This window comes from Zootoca vivipara, chromosome Z2 (genome assembly GCF_965207765.1).
Source record: "Zootoca vivipara chromosome Z2, rZooViv2.hap1.1, whole genome shotgun sequence".
NCBI classification, from domain to species: Eukaryota; Metazoa; Chordata; class Lepidosauria; order Squamata; family Lacertidae; genus Zootoca; species Zootoca vivipara.
The window spans coordinates 32,429,773-32,446,573 of record NC_142585.1 but is presented as its reverse complement, the minus strand read 5'-3'; the positions used below and the strand labels follow the sequence as shown (position 1 = coordinate 32,446,573).

At 46.9% G+C, this 16,801-nt stretch overlaps 1 protein-coding gene across 1 annotated transcript in view; it reads left to right on the top strand.

The window, feature by feature from the left end:
- Positions 1-6,511: 6,511 nt before the first annotated feature.
- AGPAT2 (1-acylglycerol-3-phosphate O-acyltransferase 2) overlaps positions 6,512-16,801 on the top strand; it is a 30,556-nt gene continuing 20,266 nt past the window's right edge. Inside the window, exon 1 of the mRNA XM_035113146.3 lies at positions 6,512-6,943. Within this exon, the coding sequence (XP_034969037.1) occupies positions 6,747-6,943 (197 nt within the window). The 5' untranslated portion in view covers positions 6,512-6,746. The remainder of the gene's footprint in view (positions 6,944-16,801) is intronic.

Below are 16,801 nucleotides of genomic sequence, written 5' to 3'. Positions count from 1 at the left end.
TGGAAAGTCACAACCAGTCAGGTGTGAACATTACTGAGTAGAAGGACCAAGGGCCTCAGTAGAAGGCAGCTTCCAATGTTCCTATTTAACTCAGAACTATGAAGACTAGAATCTTACTGGTACTTAATTTTTAGGGGGAGGGCCATAGCTCCGTGGTAGACCACCTGCTTTCTGCCTATGACTCTGGGGAGTCACTGCCAGTCAGAAGAGACAATGCTGAGCTAGGTGGACTGATGCTCTATAACTCTGTGTCATGCAGCTTCTTATGTCTGATCCTTCAGTGGCTTTGCAAAGGTTTTTGGCCCTGAAAACAGCCATAACTGAAATGAATGAATGACTAAATAAATGCATGGACTAGGTGTTTGGAGAGCGGGGGGGGGGGGGATCCATTCACCAGCCTTGCAAGCTCAGCAACTGGTTGGCTTCCACACTCCCTAGGGTTGTCCCTACTATCAGCACAGCATCTTGCTGATAGGCACAATGGCTATGCTCTTGCTCTGCAGATGGAAGCAGCAGGAGAGGAGAGGGCCCTTGTGTTCAGGGCCAGCTTGGAGGTTTCCATTTGGAGCATCTCGCTGGCCACTGGTGAGAATAGGATGCTGGACTAGGTGGGCCATTGGCCTGATCCAGGAGGGCTCCTTATCTTTTTATTTAAGAGGCGCCCTGCTAGATCAGGCCAAGATGGGCAACCCCACCAAACCCAGAATCCTCTTCTCTACAGGAACCCGGGGAGTTTCAAGAAGCCCATTAGCCAGGTATCTCTTTGCAGGGGATATCCCTAGTCAAGAAAACGTAGTTTTGTGGTGCTTTTGTGTGATTGTTCTCGTTTTAAAAACAGGTTTGTCCTGTAAAGGTAAAGGGTAAATGGACCCCTGACCATTAGGTCCAGTTGTGACCGACTCTGGGGTTGCGCGCTCATCTCACTTTACTGGCCGAGGGAGTCGGCGTACAGCTTCCGTGTCATGTGGCCAGCATGACTATGCCGCTTCTGGTGAACCAGAGCAGCGCACGGAAATGCCATTTACCTTCCTGCCGAAGCGGTACCTATTTATCTACTTGCACTTTGACATGGTTTTGAACTGCTAGGTGGGCAGGAGCTGGGACCGAGCAATGGGAGCTCACCCCATCACGGGGATTCAAACCGCCGACCTTTTGACTTGCAAGCCCTAGGCTCTGTGGTTTAGACCACAGCACCACACGTGTCCCAGGTGACCCAGGTGGCGCTGTGGAGGGACCCATGTGGCACTGTGTCCCAGGGACCCAGGTGGTGCTGTGGTTAAACCACTGAGCCTAGGGCTTGCTGATCAGAAGGTCGGCAGTTTGAATCCCTGTGACGGGGTGAGCTCCCGTTGCTTGGTCCCAGCTCCTTCACAAAGTTTTATTCAGGATAACTTCCAGTGAACATCAACATCAGGACAAGGCCCTGTTTCGATGATTCTTCATCAGCGAGGTTTCTCAGGTCTAAGTGTACCAAGTATGTTTGCTTTGCTAACTCCCAAAGCAGTGTGGTGTGGTGCTGAGAAACCTCGCTGATGAAGAATCATCGAAACAGGGCCTTGTCCTGATGTTGATGTTCACTGGAAGTTATCCTGAATAAAACTTTGTGAAGAATTTTTGAAATTATCCTTTTTGGCCCGAGTTCTTGTAATTTTTCGTTTACTTCTGAACTTACCAAGAACTCCAATTTCTACTGTGGTCCCAGCTCCTGCCAACCTAGCAGTTCGAAAGCACATCAAAATGCAAGTAGATAAAAAGGAACCGCTACAGCGGAAAGGTAAACAGCGTTTCCATGTGCTGCTCTGGTTTGCCAGAAGCAGCTTTGTCATGCTGGCCACATGACCTGGAAGCTATACGCTGGCTCCCTCGGCCAATAATGCGAGATGAGCGCGCAACCCCAGAGTCGGTCACGACTGGACCTAATGATCAGGGGTCCCTTTACCTTTACCACACGCGTCCACACAATTTTGTGTGATTGTTCCCATTTTAAAAACAAGTTTGTCCTGTAGATGATGATAATTGCATAAGAACCTGCCCCTGACTTCATCAGAAAAGGAACTTGGCTGGCTGCCTTTCTCAACACGCCCTGCTCGTTTTTTGATTTTGTCAACCCTTAACCCAGCTGGGGAAATTTTGTGTTGAAACCAGAAAGTGTTTCTGCTTGCGGTTTAAGTACAGGGAAGCAGAAGGCACCCTGTGGTGGGCAGAGCCTCTTTAAGATCAGCTTATTACCGGGTGAAATCTGGGCTCTGGCTCCTCAGTGGGTATCAAAGTTCAGATATGAAATGTGAAGCAAGAAGAGGCAACAGTGCTCCTGAGTCAGGTGCAGGCTGCATTTCCCTCCATGCCAAGAAACCACTGAGAGTCTCATGCACACCAAGAACCAGGGAGAAGGATCACAGTTGTGTGTGTTTTCTGGAAGCATTCTGGGTCATGCCATTTCTGCTGGCCACAGAGCCCCCAGCCTTACATCAGGTCAGATCCCCAATCCATCTTGATTAATATTGTCTGCACTGTCAGTGGGGATTGAACATGCGACCTTCTTTATGAAAAGCAGGTGCTATACCACGGGTCTATCTGCTTAAAATTAATAGATTCCAGTCTTCAAGCTTCTGAATAAAGGGATTGAACCTGAGGCCTTCTGCATTTAAAGCAGCTGCTCTGATACCCCAGAGGTACTGCATTTTCTGAATTGGTGTTTATACTGGCAGGCTATGAACAAGGGCTAATTTTGAAAAGCAACATAGACTCAATGCAGAACATGGAGAATTCCCACACAGACCTACCATTTTTTTCCTTTGCAGATTGCATTCTACAGAAAGGAAGAAAACAAAAACTTCATGCTCCTCCCCCCCTTTCTCTTTATAAGCTGCCTTAGATAATATTTCCACCAGGGGCAATAAATCAAAACAAACACCACCAGGTTCTCTCAGTGGTGGCCGAATTTTGGCTAAAATGCAACCCAGCGAGCTTCCCACCCAAAACTGTGATTATGTAATCTTAGCCTTCAACAAAAGCGTTCAAAGTCCATCACTATGGAGAGGCCCTTGGGACAGATCCTGCCGGTGCCTTTTGCCAGAGTCACGATGGAGCAGTCTAACCTGGGAATAGCAGTGCACTTTGGAACACAGCAACACACCCATCAGTACACAAGCAGGGCTGTCACATATAATAAATGATATGTATAGATGCAAATTTAGGCCAATACTCAGGAACCCTTGGGTGCCAGATCTTACTCTGAGAAAAGGGCTGCCAACATGATATTATGGGCCCAGCAAGGAGGGGGCTCTTTCAGCCTGAGGGCCACATTCTCTTCTGGGCAACCTTCCAGGGGCCACATGCCAATGGTAGGTGAAGCCAGAGGCAAAAGCGGCTAGAGCAATTCATGGAATTTTACCTTTTGACACTAAGCTAGATTCTACACTTGTATGAAGAGCCTGCTGGATCAGGCCAGTGGCCCATCTAGTCCAACATCCTCTTCTCACACTGGCCAACCAATACCTGATGCCTCTTCTGGGTGGCACACGAGCAGGACCAGAGCACAAGAGCCCTCTCCCCTCCTGTGGGTCCTAGCAACTGGTGTTACAGAAGCATTGCTTTCTCCAACTGGGGAGGCAGAGCAGAGCCACTGCGGCTTTTGGCCATTGTCAACTACCTCATCCATGAATTTGTCTAATCTTTTTTTTTAAGGCTACCTAGGTTCTTAAAAAGCAGAGACATCACCTTGCCAACAAAGGTCCGACAAAGTTAAAGCTATTGTTTTCCCAGTAGTGATGTATGGAATTGAGAGCTGGACCATAAAGGCTGATCGCTGAAGAATGGATGCTTTTGAATTATGGTGCTGGAGGAGACTCTTGAGAGTCCCATGGACTGCAAGAAGATCAAACCTCTCCATTCTGAAGGAAATCAGCCCTGAGTGCTCACTGGAAGGACAGAGGCTCCAATACTTTGGCCACCTCATGAGAAGACTCCCTGGAAAAGACCCTGATGTTGGGAAAGACTGAGGGTACAAGGAGAAGGGGACGACAGAGGACGAGATGGTTGGACAGTGTTCTCAAAGCTACCAGCATGAGTCTGACCAAACTGCGGGAGGCAGTTGAAGACAGGAGTACCTGGCGTGCTCTGGTCCATGGGGTCACGAAGAGTCGGACACGACTAAATAACTAAACAACAAGGTTGGTGGCCATCACTGCTTTCTGGGGATGAGAGTTCCAAAGTTTAACTCTGCACTGTGTGAAGAAGCCCTTTCTTTTAACTGACCTGAATCTTCCAACATGAGAGAGACTTTTCTCTCCCCACTTTCTCCACACCATTTTAAACACTATTATCATGTTGCCCCTGTTAGGTTTTTCCTTTAAGACTGATGTGGTCAATGATGCTACACAGAGATGTGTGTTTGTAACCTTGATCTGAATATTAACACACCTGTGAGCTTTTGCTATTTTGAATAATTGAAGGTAGAGTTTGCTTACTGTAATGTGATTGGGTAATTGACTATTCATTTTGAATTCTGTATTTAAGCTACCCAAATGGTTCATGGGTGTGGTGGTGATGTAGTGTGAAATCAAGAGGAATGGAGTAGAAGACTGTGGTGTATATAATTGTAAATACAGTAAAAGCAAGCAAAGATACTGAAGACGACTTTGTTATTTCGTCGACCCTGCTGCTGTTGCCACTCGGTTGGTGCATATTGCCCAACAGCCCCATGCATACACACACACACACACACACACACACACACACACCACAGACCACAATAGGTCAATGTTTCCTTATGATTTTTAGTAGCACCAAAGAAATCACTTGTGCAATGGGGGTAGTGAAGCTGCAGATTTTGAAGCCGCCCCAATTTGCTCTCCAGAACCAATGGCTATACTTGCATCTCTTCTAAAGCATTAAAGCAGCTTAGCAATCAGATCCTCTTTAAGAGAGACAGTAAAGATACAAGCTCAGAGAGATGCAGGGTTTCCCCTTCCTGGTCTTGGTGCCGGCAAAGGAGAGGTCTCTTATCTGGTGCAAAGAGCCTGAGAGGATTCTGCACAAGAGGTGAAGAGAAAGAGAGGATTTAACTAAAATAGCCACACCCTGCTGGTTATCTGGGGCATGGCCTATCAGGAATATCCCCATTGAATCAAGAAGGGGTTGGTGAGCTCCTTTCCAGGGGGGAGGGGTTGAGTGTCTCATACAACAATGCTGAACAGTGGAAGATTCAGGACAGATAAAAGAAAGGATTTATTCATGTAGCACATTGTTAAACTATGGAACTCAATGCCACGGGAGGCAGGGGCAGCCTAGGTAACTTTAAAAGAGAATTAGAAAAATTAATAGAGGGCTGTTGATGGCTATTAGTTATGATCACAATGCTGTCTCCACCTTTGAAGGCAGTAATGCTTCTGAATCCCAGTTTCTGAAAGCCACAGGAGGCAAGAGCGTGCTTGCTCCTGAGTCCTGCTTACAGCAAGTTTCCCATTGGGGCATCTGGCTGGCCAGTGGGAGAACAGGATGCTGGACAGGGCCCCCTTTGGCTTGATGCAGCAGGCTATTCTTATGTTCTTATGGGATCCTGAAAAATGGGAGCAGTGGGATGGGAGAAGAAAGTGGGTGGAGGGTGGACAAAGAAAGGAAAGAGGAGGCACCTCCCATCTCTGAACCTTTGGAGAACCACTGCTGCCAGTCAGTGCAGGTAATACTGAGCTGCTGGTCTGACTAATTTTAATACACTTTCCCATGTAGCTCAGTGTTGGAGCATCTGCTTTGCAGAAAGTAACCTCTTCAATCCCTGGAACTTCCAGGTACAGCTGGGATTACCGGTATCTCTTTAAGTCTGAAGCACTGGGAAACCACTGCTGCTAGTCAGTGTAGTCACTAGTGAACCAAATGGACCCCAAGGGTCTGACTCAGAAGCATCCAGCTTCCTGTATTCCTGTTTGAGTCAAACTTCTTCAGAACTATGAGGACTAGAAACTTTAGGGGAAGGGCCATAGCTCCGCTGAGAATGTCCCCTGTCTGAAACTCTGGAGAGCAGCTTCTGCTGTCAGTCAATGCAGGCGCAGCCGGTCCTGAGCTTCAGTTAATTCAGAACTATGAGGACTAGTATCCTTAAAAAAAGGCTCCTCCAGAAGCCCCGGAAAGACACTGCTGCCAGTCTCTGTGGACAATACTTAGCTAGATGGCGGCTCAATAGTTGGACTCAGTGCAAGGCACTTCCTACGTCCCTATTTCATCCAGGCTTTTCTCTAGAACTATGAGGACTAGCATCTTACTCGGCTGGGAATGCCTCCTGCCTGAAATTCCTGGAGAGCTGCGGCCAGTCCATGTAGACAGTGCTGAGCTAAATCGGCATGTGCTCCTGTTTAATTCAGTTCTTTCTCCAGAACCGTGAGGACTAGAAGCTTTCTTTCTTTTCAGGGGAACGACCTGATCAAAGCTCTGACTCAGCCCTAAAGCAGCTCCCTCTCTTGGAAAGCCAAGCCCGGGCGCCGTAAAGCGAACAAGGAGGGCGTGTCCGCCGGGTGTGTCCGCCCATTAAGGGACGGGACGGGCCCGGCTGAGCCGCCTAGAGTTGCGTGCCGTCTCTGCTGCTGCCACTGTCACCTTTCCTTCCGCGTCTCCAACGTTTCGCGCTCCACTACGCGGCTCTCCCGGACAGTGCGCTGTGCGGAATCCCGGCAGCCCCTCTCCACAGGACCCCCCAAAAGGGGAGAGCAAGACTTTTTATTGCTGTCCCCCGGCACCCTTTTGCGCGCAGGATGGAGACCCAAAGCGGGTGGCTCTTCTTCTGGGCGCCGCTCCTGCTGGTGCTGGTGGCACTGGCGCTGGAGCTCAGCCCGCGGGCCAAGTTCAAGGCGAAGATTGGCTTCTACTGCGTCCTCTGCGTGGTTGCCTCCACCTTCACCGCCCCCGTCTGCCTCCTATGGAACCGAGGAAGGACTGTCCACAACATGACGTGAGTTTGGAAGCTTCCCCTGTTTCCTGATCTCCTTTATTTATTTGGGGTGTTTTTTGCATAATAGCTGAGAGTTTGGGCAATTAAAAAAATACATACATGCACCACAGGGGGTTGGACTAGATGATCCTTGGCGTCCTTTCCCATTCTACGATTCTGTGACATCCCTCCCACCGTTTCCTTTCCCGGGTCGGGATTCCTTTCCCACTCAGGGCGTGGAGCTCTGCGCACGCTCGCAAGCTCTCCTCGTGCTTTTCTTTCAGGGATGTTTAACAGGCAGTTTGCAAAGTGTGGCCACGTTTGGAGGCTCACCTCTGCCAAGGACAGGGTCCTTGTTTTTTTTCACACACGTGCCTTAATTTTTTAAAAAAGCAGTCATTTGTATTATGCTTTGCCGCCCTTAAAATATTGCAAAAATCCACAGAACACGGCTCTTGCAATGTCTTTAGAACCCCGTTTTCTCTGCTGCCTTCTAGCAAAACTCTTAATGCAAGCTTTCCGTTTGGGTGACTTGTGGAGCGAGCCTTTTCTTGAGGGAGAGTTTTCCTCCTCCGCTCTTCCGGGTTTGCAAGTCCTGCCTCTTCCTGGAGAGTAGAGAGCAAGCTAGGACAGAGAAAGCTCGCTTTAAACCGTTTTGCTTTCCATTCTCTCAAGAAACCTTGATCCTTCACTTCCTCAAATCTTACTTTACAAGAGCCCCAAATCTCACACCGGGGTGGGGTGGAAGGAGCCGGACTCTCTGCATAGTCTAGAGCAGCGCTTTTCAAACTTTTTCGGCCATTGGTTCCATAAACACATCCCCAGCGCCAGCTTTTGTTGTTTAATCGTTTAGTCGTGTCCGACTCTTCGTGACCCCATGAACCAGAGCACGCCAGGCACTCCTGTCTTGCACTGCCTCCCGCAGTTTGGTCAAACTCATGTTCGTAGCTTCGAGAACACTGTCCAACCATCTTGTCCTCTGTCGTCCCCTTCTCCTAGTGCCCTCAATCTTTCCCAACATCAGGGTCCAAGGATTCTTCTCTTCTCATGAGGTGGCCAAAGTATTGGAGCGCCTGCTACCCTACCCTATAAAAAGACATTGTTCAGAATTTTTTTGTTGGCATCCATCTGTCTGGATAGACAGTGGAATGCGCCTCCAGGGTGAAGTCAAACTGCTGGAGAATCACGGTGCCAATAACAGACAATAAAAGTTAAAATCAAATCAGCAACAATCACACATTTACTCAAAATCCAATTAAAACTGTTTGGCTTAAGTCAACGAAATGGAGGAACCTCATCCAGTGATAGCAACTTTTCAAAGTGTAATAGTCATTTACACCTTCAGCGCCACTCTGCCCCCCTCTTATCTCTTAGCGCGCCCCAGGGAATCAACCCCACCCCCAGTGTTACTGCCCACTTTGGGAACCACTTGGTCAGGGTGTCTTTTTGCACCTCTACCTCTCCTTGCTAGTGCAAAACAACAACAACCCCAAGAACAAAATACGCAGCTGGCTGCTCAGAAGACTGCCTCCCCTCTAGACTTGGGAAAATTGTGCACACCCACCCAGCTATGCCAGTTGTCTCCAGCATTCCTTCCTGACTCCAGTCTAAATTAAACCTGCCCAAAGCATTGATGCGTCATCTGGGTATGTTTAAAAAGTTCAGACCCTCCAAGTGCCCCTATTGTCTAGGGACGTCCCCGGTTTAGAGAAGCTGTCCTGGTTTCTGATTTGATCCCGGAGTGTCCCACTTTTCCTTAGGATGGCCCTATTTTCATTGGAGAAAAGTTGGAGGGTATGGAGTTATCTGACCCACCCACCCCAGCCACCTGAAGGCAATCCTGTATAGGGAAGGGTTTTGTTTTTTAATGTTTAATGTTTATTTATGTTTCAAATATGTTGGAAGCTACCCAGAGTGGCTGGGGCAACCCAATAAGATGTATGCGGTATACCAGTAAATAGTAAAATTATCATTCTGGAATGGGATGTCCCTATTTTTTCATCGGAGAAATGTTGGGGGGCATGAAAGTTGCTTTCTGGCTTGCATGTGCACTGCATATTTAAAGCATATTTCCACCCACATACCAGCAAGAATCCTGGGAACTATAGTTTAAGGGTGTTGGAAATTAAAGTCTTGTGAAATATAATTCCCACGATTCTTTGGGGGGGTGTTTTTAAATGTACACTATAGCACAAATTCAGCCTTTTTAAAAGTGGAGGTGTGAGTTTGGACTAGCTTCTTACTATTATATTCTCCCTCTCCCTCTCTCTCTCTCTCTCTCTCTCTCTCTCTCTCTCTCTCTCTCTTTCTTTCTTTCTTTCTTCTTCTTCTTCTTCTTCTTCTTCTTCTTAAAAAAAAGACTGAAATCTCATTTCTCTTCCCTTATTAGTTTAGCATAATCCAATGAAACATTAATGAAATTGCCACCATCTAGTTTGCAGGCACCTTTTAAAAAAATAAAAAAATCAGCATGTCACCCAACATCTTCAGAGGTGTTTTATCCAACAAATATCTCCTTAGAGCAGACACATTGGAATTAAAGGGCTTGACTGATTTGGGTCCATTAGTGTCAATGGGCCTATTATTTAATGTGTTTATATTTATCTCTGCTTCCTCCCAAGGTGGTATGCAAGGCAGCTCATAGCATTCAAACGCAACATTATAAAATACAAAGTAATTATACAATAATTATAATACATCAAAGTTGGACCACAACCCCATTGCTTTTCTATCTCCTCCACCCACTTTACTTTTGGAAGCCAGCTTGTGCTACACAGAACAGGGGTTGCAGTTCCCTGCATCAATGAACTTAATTTCTTTCTCTGCAAGAGACCCCATGATATATTTTCCCCTAATTAAATGATGTTGCTTAGTGGCTGGCCTAAGGGAGCTGCAGCAAAGATAATAAGCTGCTATTTTGATTCAACTCTTAATTACAACACTCTTGCTGTGTGTGGTTTGCAGAATCAGGCCCTGCCTGGCAGGTGGCAGGTCACAGTCTGGATTTTCACAGCAAATTTAACACATGCTAGTGTTATAAGAAAAAATCTACCCTTATTCCCTTATGGGGTACACAAGAGCCCTTATGGGGTTCTCCATCGGTCGGAGAATATAACAGAGGCCAACCAGAGAATTTTGAGAAGCAAAGACTTTATTTTTGCTGTTGCAACAGGGTCCTTCCCCTCACGCAGGAGAGCAAGGAAGGAACCCAGAACAAAAGAGAACCTCCACTTTTATCAGTTTTCCCATCACCAAGAAACACCCCCAATACATCATTCCTACATCACAGCTATGTAATCAATACCTCACAAAAAGGAGGGTTCAAGGTAGAAATCTGAGCACTTTTGACACCTCTCCTAGTCCTCCTCTCAACCCTCCCAGGTATGAATTCCTAAACACAAAGAGAAATTAACATTTTTGTAAGAGTTGATCACTGTCTTTTGTTTGGAGGAGTCTTCCATTGTGAATGAGATGGCTAGCAGTCTGGCACATTGATGGGGAAATGTCCAGTTAGCAGAGCCTCCAGGCTGACAGGATTATGGCTCCCAAGTTGCTAGTCATGTGGAAATGTGTGTGTGTGTGATTCAGTGGGGTGGGGGAAACTCCTACAACAAGATGGATATCACTTTAATTCTGGTCAGTTTGGGAGAATCAAAATGATTTTCAGGCCTGTCTTCCTGTACTGTTTTCTTAAAAATTGTTATCCCCACAAAATAATAACCAGATGTGTTGTTTTAGTACTTTGGGAGAAGCATTTCTCAAAAATGTTCTATGCTTTACATTTACCAGGAAGGTCCACCAATATTGTCTGGAAAGTGCAGCTTGTTTTTTAACCCTTTTGTGTGTTCTCAGGTGTCAAAGCTAGCTCTCCTCTGGTCTCAAACCTCCATCGTGGCACAGCAGCAACAATCCCTGGTGAATCCCCTTAGGGCTTTCATAGTGACCATGTCGCCTGGCACTCGCCATAGCTGCCACAGGTTTGGACATGTCATGAGAGAGATGCCTTTGCCTTGGCTTTTCTACGGGATTTTATTATTATAGGCTTTGGTCTTGCACTGTAGGGAGTTGCTCAGTTGCTCTTAACACTACAGTAATACCTCGGGTTACGAACGCGATCCATTCCGGATCGCAGTTCGTAACCCGAAAAGTTCGTAAACCGAACGCGACCCGAAGTGCCATTTTGCGCATGCGCAAAGCGCAATTTTTGCGATTTTCGCGCTTTGCGCATGCGCAGACCGCACACGCCGCTTCTGCGCACGCAGCGAAAACACTTCCGGGGTTTGCGCAGTTCGTAACCCGAACTGTTCGCAAACCGAGGTGTTCGTAACCCGAGGTACGACTGTAGTATCCATACTGCTGAGTAACCAACCTGCAAAAATATTATGGCAATTTAAATGTTGCCATGAAATAAACAGGCCTGCATTTCCATTTCAGAGGGGGGTGGGGAGAGTTGGGTGGGTGTTTTAGTGCAATAGTGTGAGTTGAGGTGTCTTCGTCTGGCTGCACATACTGACTTCTGAGCAAGCAGAGATCAGCATTCCAGACCCACCCAAATTTTACTTCTTTATATGCTTCAGGGCATCTAGACCTGTCGAAAGGGGTGAGAAGAAGATAGCCTCTCTTTGTGGACCTTCACTTCCTTGGGTGATCAAGGGACACAACTTGAATTATTTCAGGCATCTAGCCCTCATGGTTACTGAGAGATCTTGAAATTCACGCAGCAGCCTATTTATTATTATTTTAAAGCCCCAATTAACTTGCATTTCAACTGGTTTTGATGTTGGCTTTATTGGGACATTTCAGGATTTAATGTGCAGAAGTTCGGAGGTTGGGCATTGGAGCAAAGCCGCTCCTGTCAGTAACGTGGCATGAAGTGATTGGTAATAGTTCTGCTGGTGTGTTTGCAGAAAATGTGTGTGTGCATTCCCTTTATTGCAATTGGAAATACATTGCACCAACATGGCTGTTCTCCTCCAAACCTTCATGTGTACCAAAGTGTTTTTATGCAATAGACACACATATTCCTCCTGTAAACAGTGTAGGAGAAATATAGTACAGTGGTACCTTGGTTCTCAAACTTAATCTGTTCCGGAAGTCTGCTCCAAAACCAAAGCGTTCCAAAACCAAGGCGCACTTTCCCATTGAAAGAATGCAAAACGGATTAATCCGTTCCAGACTTTTAAAAACAACCCCTAAAACAGCAATTTAACATGAATTTTACTATCTAATGAGACCATTGATCCATAAAATGAAAGCAATAATCAATGTACTGTACTGTAAAATAAATAAAATAGTATTGTAGATGATAAAAATTAAAATTAAAAAATGTCCCTATCTCTACTGATGATAGTCATTGTTTGGATGGGGACTTTTATCCATTTCCGCAGTCACACATCAATCAGTAGCTGAACTGGGTCCCACACAGTCACAAAAACAAATTAACTGAAAAAGCCTCAAAAAGGCAAAATAAATAGCAAAAACAAAAGTTCCAAACTTAATCCGTTCAGGAAGTACATTTGACTTCCGAAATGTTCAAAAACCAAGGCGCAGCTTCTGGTTGCTGCAGGTGCCCCCGAAACAATAGCCAACAGCCACATCGGACGTTCGGCTTCCGAAAAACGATTGAAAACACTTGCTTCCAGGTTTTCGGCGTTTGTGAACCAAGGCGTTTGAGAACCAAAGTACCACTGTATTAAATAAAAGACCTCTTTATTTAAAGTTTCTTTAAACACTTTCCCTGAAATGCCCTACATGAGAACATGGGCGTAGTCTGGATTTTTGTTGAAGGGACAGGCCTTTTCTTCTCTGCGAGGCAGAACCTCAGTTAGCTATGTATTTTTATTGATTTTGGAGGGGCAGCTGCCCCCCCCTGCCCCCGGCTGCACTCATGGGTGGGAAAACTGAGCTGGTGTGAAAGGGAACCTCAGTTCCACCCCCACCATCCGCTATGCCAACTGTTTTCTCTCATCCAAAATTGTGTGTCCCTTTCCCTGGTGGATACTATACACAGAAATGGCTGCTTTAAGAGTATTAAGTTCAGGGTCTAAATTAACTTGAGCTACACCACCACCAGTTTCGTGGTGTAGACCTCCCCAGCGTGCTCTGTCGAGCCACCCCCACCCTACCCCAAAAAACCTGTGGTCACTTTTGTCAGCTGCCAAGATGAAATCTGGTGACTGAATGCAGCCCTTTCTTCAGTACTATGAGGACTAGAACATCTATATACAGTGGTGCCTCGCAAGACAAATTTAATTCGTCCCGCGATTCGCTTCGTATAGCGAAAAATTCGTTTTGCGAAGCGGCTCCCATAGGAACACATAGGGTGTCTCGCAAGACGGAAAAAATTCGTCTTGCGAAGTACGCCATAGGAAACTTCGTCTTGCGAGTCTCCATTGAAATCGCAAAACGCTTTCGTTTTGCGGGTTTTTCGTCTTTTGAGGCATTCGTCTAGCAAGGTACTGTACATAAAATGATACTTAGGTACTTAGTACAGTCGTACCTCAGTTTACGAACCGCTCGGGTTACGAACTCCGCGGCGCGCTTTGCACATGCGCAGAAATGGCGCTCGGTTTGTGACCTTTTCGGGTTACGAACTGCGACCCGGAACGGATCGTGTTCGTAACCCGAGGTACTACTGTATATAAAAATGTAAAAGGGGCTTGTGTGTTGGTCTCCACCTCTCACCAAAACCGCTTGACCAATGCCAATGAAATTTGGACACAACGTCACATGCGAATAACCGAGTGTCCACATACCATTTGCGTACACAGATGATACCCCAGTGCAAGGTAAAACCCTGTTTTGTGGACCTCAAAACTCAGACAGCAGACACTGCCAGGCATGCTGGGAAATAGAAGGCCGAACCTGTGTCTCAGCAACCAATATGCTATAACTGCCAGAATGGCCGTTCCTCCACAAAGGGCCACACCAGGATCCTGCCCCTAGCCACCCATGTCCCAAAACACATCAGCTCAGGTTTGCAAGGGAACGGAGCTGTGTTGGGGGGGGGGCAGGACGGGGACGGGATAGCTCAGGTTTTCAGGGAACGGAACTGAGGACCCACAGTGTGGCAGGGCCAGTTAGTCATTTTATATATATTTTTAAGAGAATAGGTGTAGCTCAGGGACAGAGCATTCATTTTCCATGCAGAAAGCCCCAAGTCAGTCATTGGAACCTCCATATATGGCTGGGAAAACATCCCCTGCCTCAAACCCTGGAGAACAGCTGCTGCCAGTCAGTGTAGACAATATGGAGCTAAAATGGACCTGTGTTCTGACTCCATAAAAGGCTATGCTCCTATTTAATTCAGCCTTTTCTTCAAGTCCATGAGGACTAGAATGTGAGCAAATGTGAGATTTCTCTCCCCCTCCAGAAAAAATAAATATGCCAGGTTGTGAGTGGGGCATGGGACGTGGGTGTCAAAATTCCCCTTTCTCGCGTAGAATATCCCAGACTTCTTTCTCCTTTCTTGTGTTGCTCCACACCCTGACGGACTGGAATTGTTAGTGTCAAGTTAGGTATTCAGAGGTGTGTGGGCTCCAAACACACCCCTTCTGCAGGGGTGTGTGTGTGTGTGTTTGCGTTGCTGTAATGATGCTTTTATGTCAAAAGCTTTATTTAAAGGAGGCAAGTTGAGGCAAGAATTTTGTTTAGCAGGAATGCCTGTGGAGAGCGCTGACACTTTGCCACACGGTCACTTATTTGCATGCTTTTCGCAAGGACAACACCCACCACACAACAGGCAAGAGGTGGGGAGTCTTCCTTTTGCCATTCCCTTCCAGGTAACATTCCAGGGGCCACAGGCCACTTGTAGGTACAGCTGCACACAAGTTGGAGGGTTAGATATGGTGCTGGACATGTGCAGAGTAGACCTGTTTAAATTTTAAAAATGCGGCCTGCAGATACAGTACCCCATGCCTTTGGAGTACATGGTTTCTTCCCCCAAAGAATCTTGGGAAGTGTAGTTTTGCTCCCCAGGGAGCTACAGTTCCCAGTGCCTTTAACAAACTGCGGTGGCTATAACTCTTTGGGGAAAGCTGAGTGCTTTTAACTTTTTTATTTCGTAAAATCTATACAGAGCTTCATGATTTAAGAAAGAAAAACTTCAGCACAGTTAACAACAGAGAAAAACAATAAAATTATCAACAGGAAGAATTAACAATAATTTAAGACATTCGAAAAGTTAAAACAGCAATAGACTAAAGCAGATTAAAACTCACATCTGCTTTCTAAATAGCTGCATAGACTTGTCTACATAAAACTCTTTTTTGCAGGTGCCGAAAAGAGTATAGCAAAGGTGACTGACCAATATCCATAGGCAGGAAGTTCCGGGGGTTAGGTGCTGCTACGTGAAAAAATTGAGTTCTGAGAGATGTGGGACAGGTTTTATGTGTTATGTGCATGCAGCCTAACACTGGCATGTTAAATATAGGGTAGATCTCCACCCTATATTTATTATTTGGGCTTCCCTCAATGAATCCTGGGAACTGCAGTTCACCCTTCTCAGAGCATCCTTAACAAACTGCAGCAGGGGCTGTACCTTGGAGCAGCAAACCTTCCCCTTAAAATTAAGATCCTTGTCATGGTTCTGTAAAACGGTAAAGGGGCCCCTGACCATCAGGTCCAGTCGTGTCCGACTCTGGGATTGCGGTGCTCATCTTGCTCTATAGGCCAAGGGAGCCGGCGTTTGTCCGCAGACAGCTTCCGGGTCATGTGGCCAGCATCAAAAAGCTGCTTCTGGCGAACCAGAGCAGCGCACGGAAACGCCGTTTACCTTCCCGCTGGAGCGGTCCCTATTTATCTACTTGCACTTTGATGTGCTTTCGAACTGCTAGGTGGGCAGCAGCTGGGACCGAGCATCACCCCGTTGCAGGGATTCGAACCGCCGACCTTCTGATCAGTAAGCCCTAGATTCTGTGGTTTAACCCACAGCGCCACCTGGGTCCCTTCATGGTTCTGAGTAAAGGGCTAATTTTAATAGGAACTTGCTACTTATGTTTAACTTAGGGAGATGCCTTCTACTAAGTCAGACTCTTGGTCCACTGTCTACACTGGCTGACAGCAGCTTCACGAGGGGGCTTCTGTAGGGAGTCTTTTTTCCAAGACCTACCTGGAGGAGATGCTGCTGGTTGTTGAACCCAGGACCTTCTGCAAGCAAAGCAAGTGCTCTGCCACTGAGCTGCAGCCCTTCCTCATACATTTGGTGCCCTCCAGGTGTTTTGCACTAAAGCTCCCATCAGTCCCAGCCAGCAAGTCAAAGCCTTGAACAATTCAGCTAAACTCTTGTTTGCAGAGCCTGCATTAACAGCCTGCCCTAGAGATATTGGCTGGCTTTCCTAGTTTGGGGTCCTTCTGACACACAAGAACTCACTCAGATAGTCCTGGCAGACCGGACAGCAAACAACTGGTTGCTCAACCAATCAGTCCCCACCCCCACCCCTCACATTCCCCTCCTAGCAGCTCTTCCCACAGGCCCAGCCAGATGAAGCCTGCAAAAGAAACATCCTAATGTGTGAGCATTAGCCCCAGAAGCCACTTAAAAAGGGATCAAGGATGCAGCATGGCCCACATGCAGAGGGGCGGTGATCACGCTTACTCATCCTCTTAGAGCCTATAAATAGAAATCCTAGAAGCACATTCACCAGGGGTGGCAGAGTTTATTTATTTGCAGGGCATGGTAAGTTCTGGCATCAGGGAAACCCAAAGGCCTTTAAACAATAGAGTTTAAAGTCCTAAAGCAGCAGCTGAAAACTTCTCAGGCCACATGTGGCCCTTTGGCCCTCCCTGGCAAGCCCCCAGTGCTCTTTCCTTGACCACCACCCTGCCCCCAGCCCTCTCCCTATGGGCCCTGCTGTTCCTGGAGTACACGAGCCTGCTTGG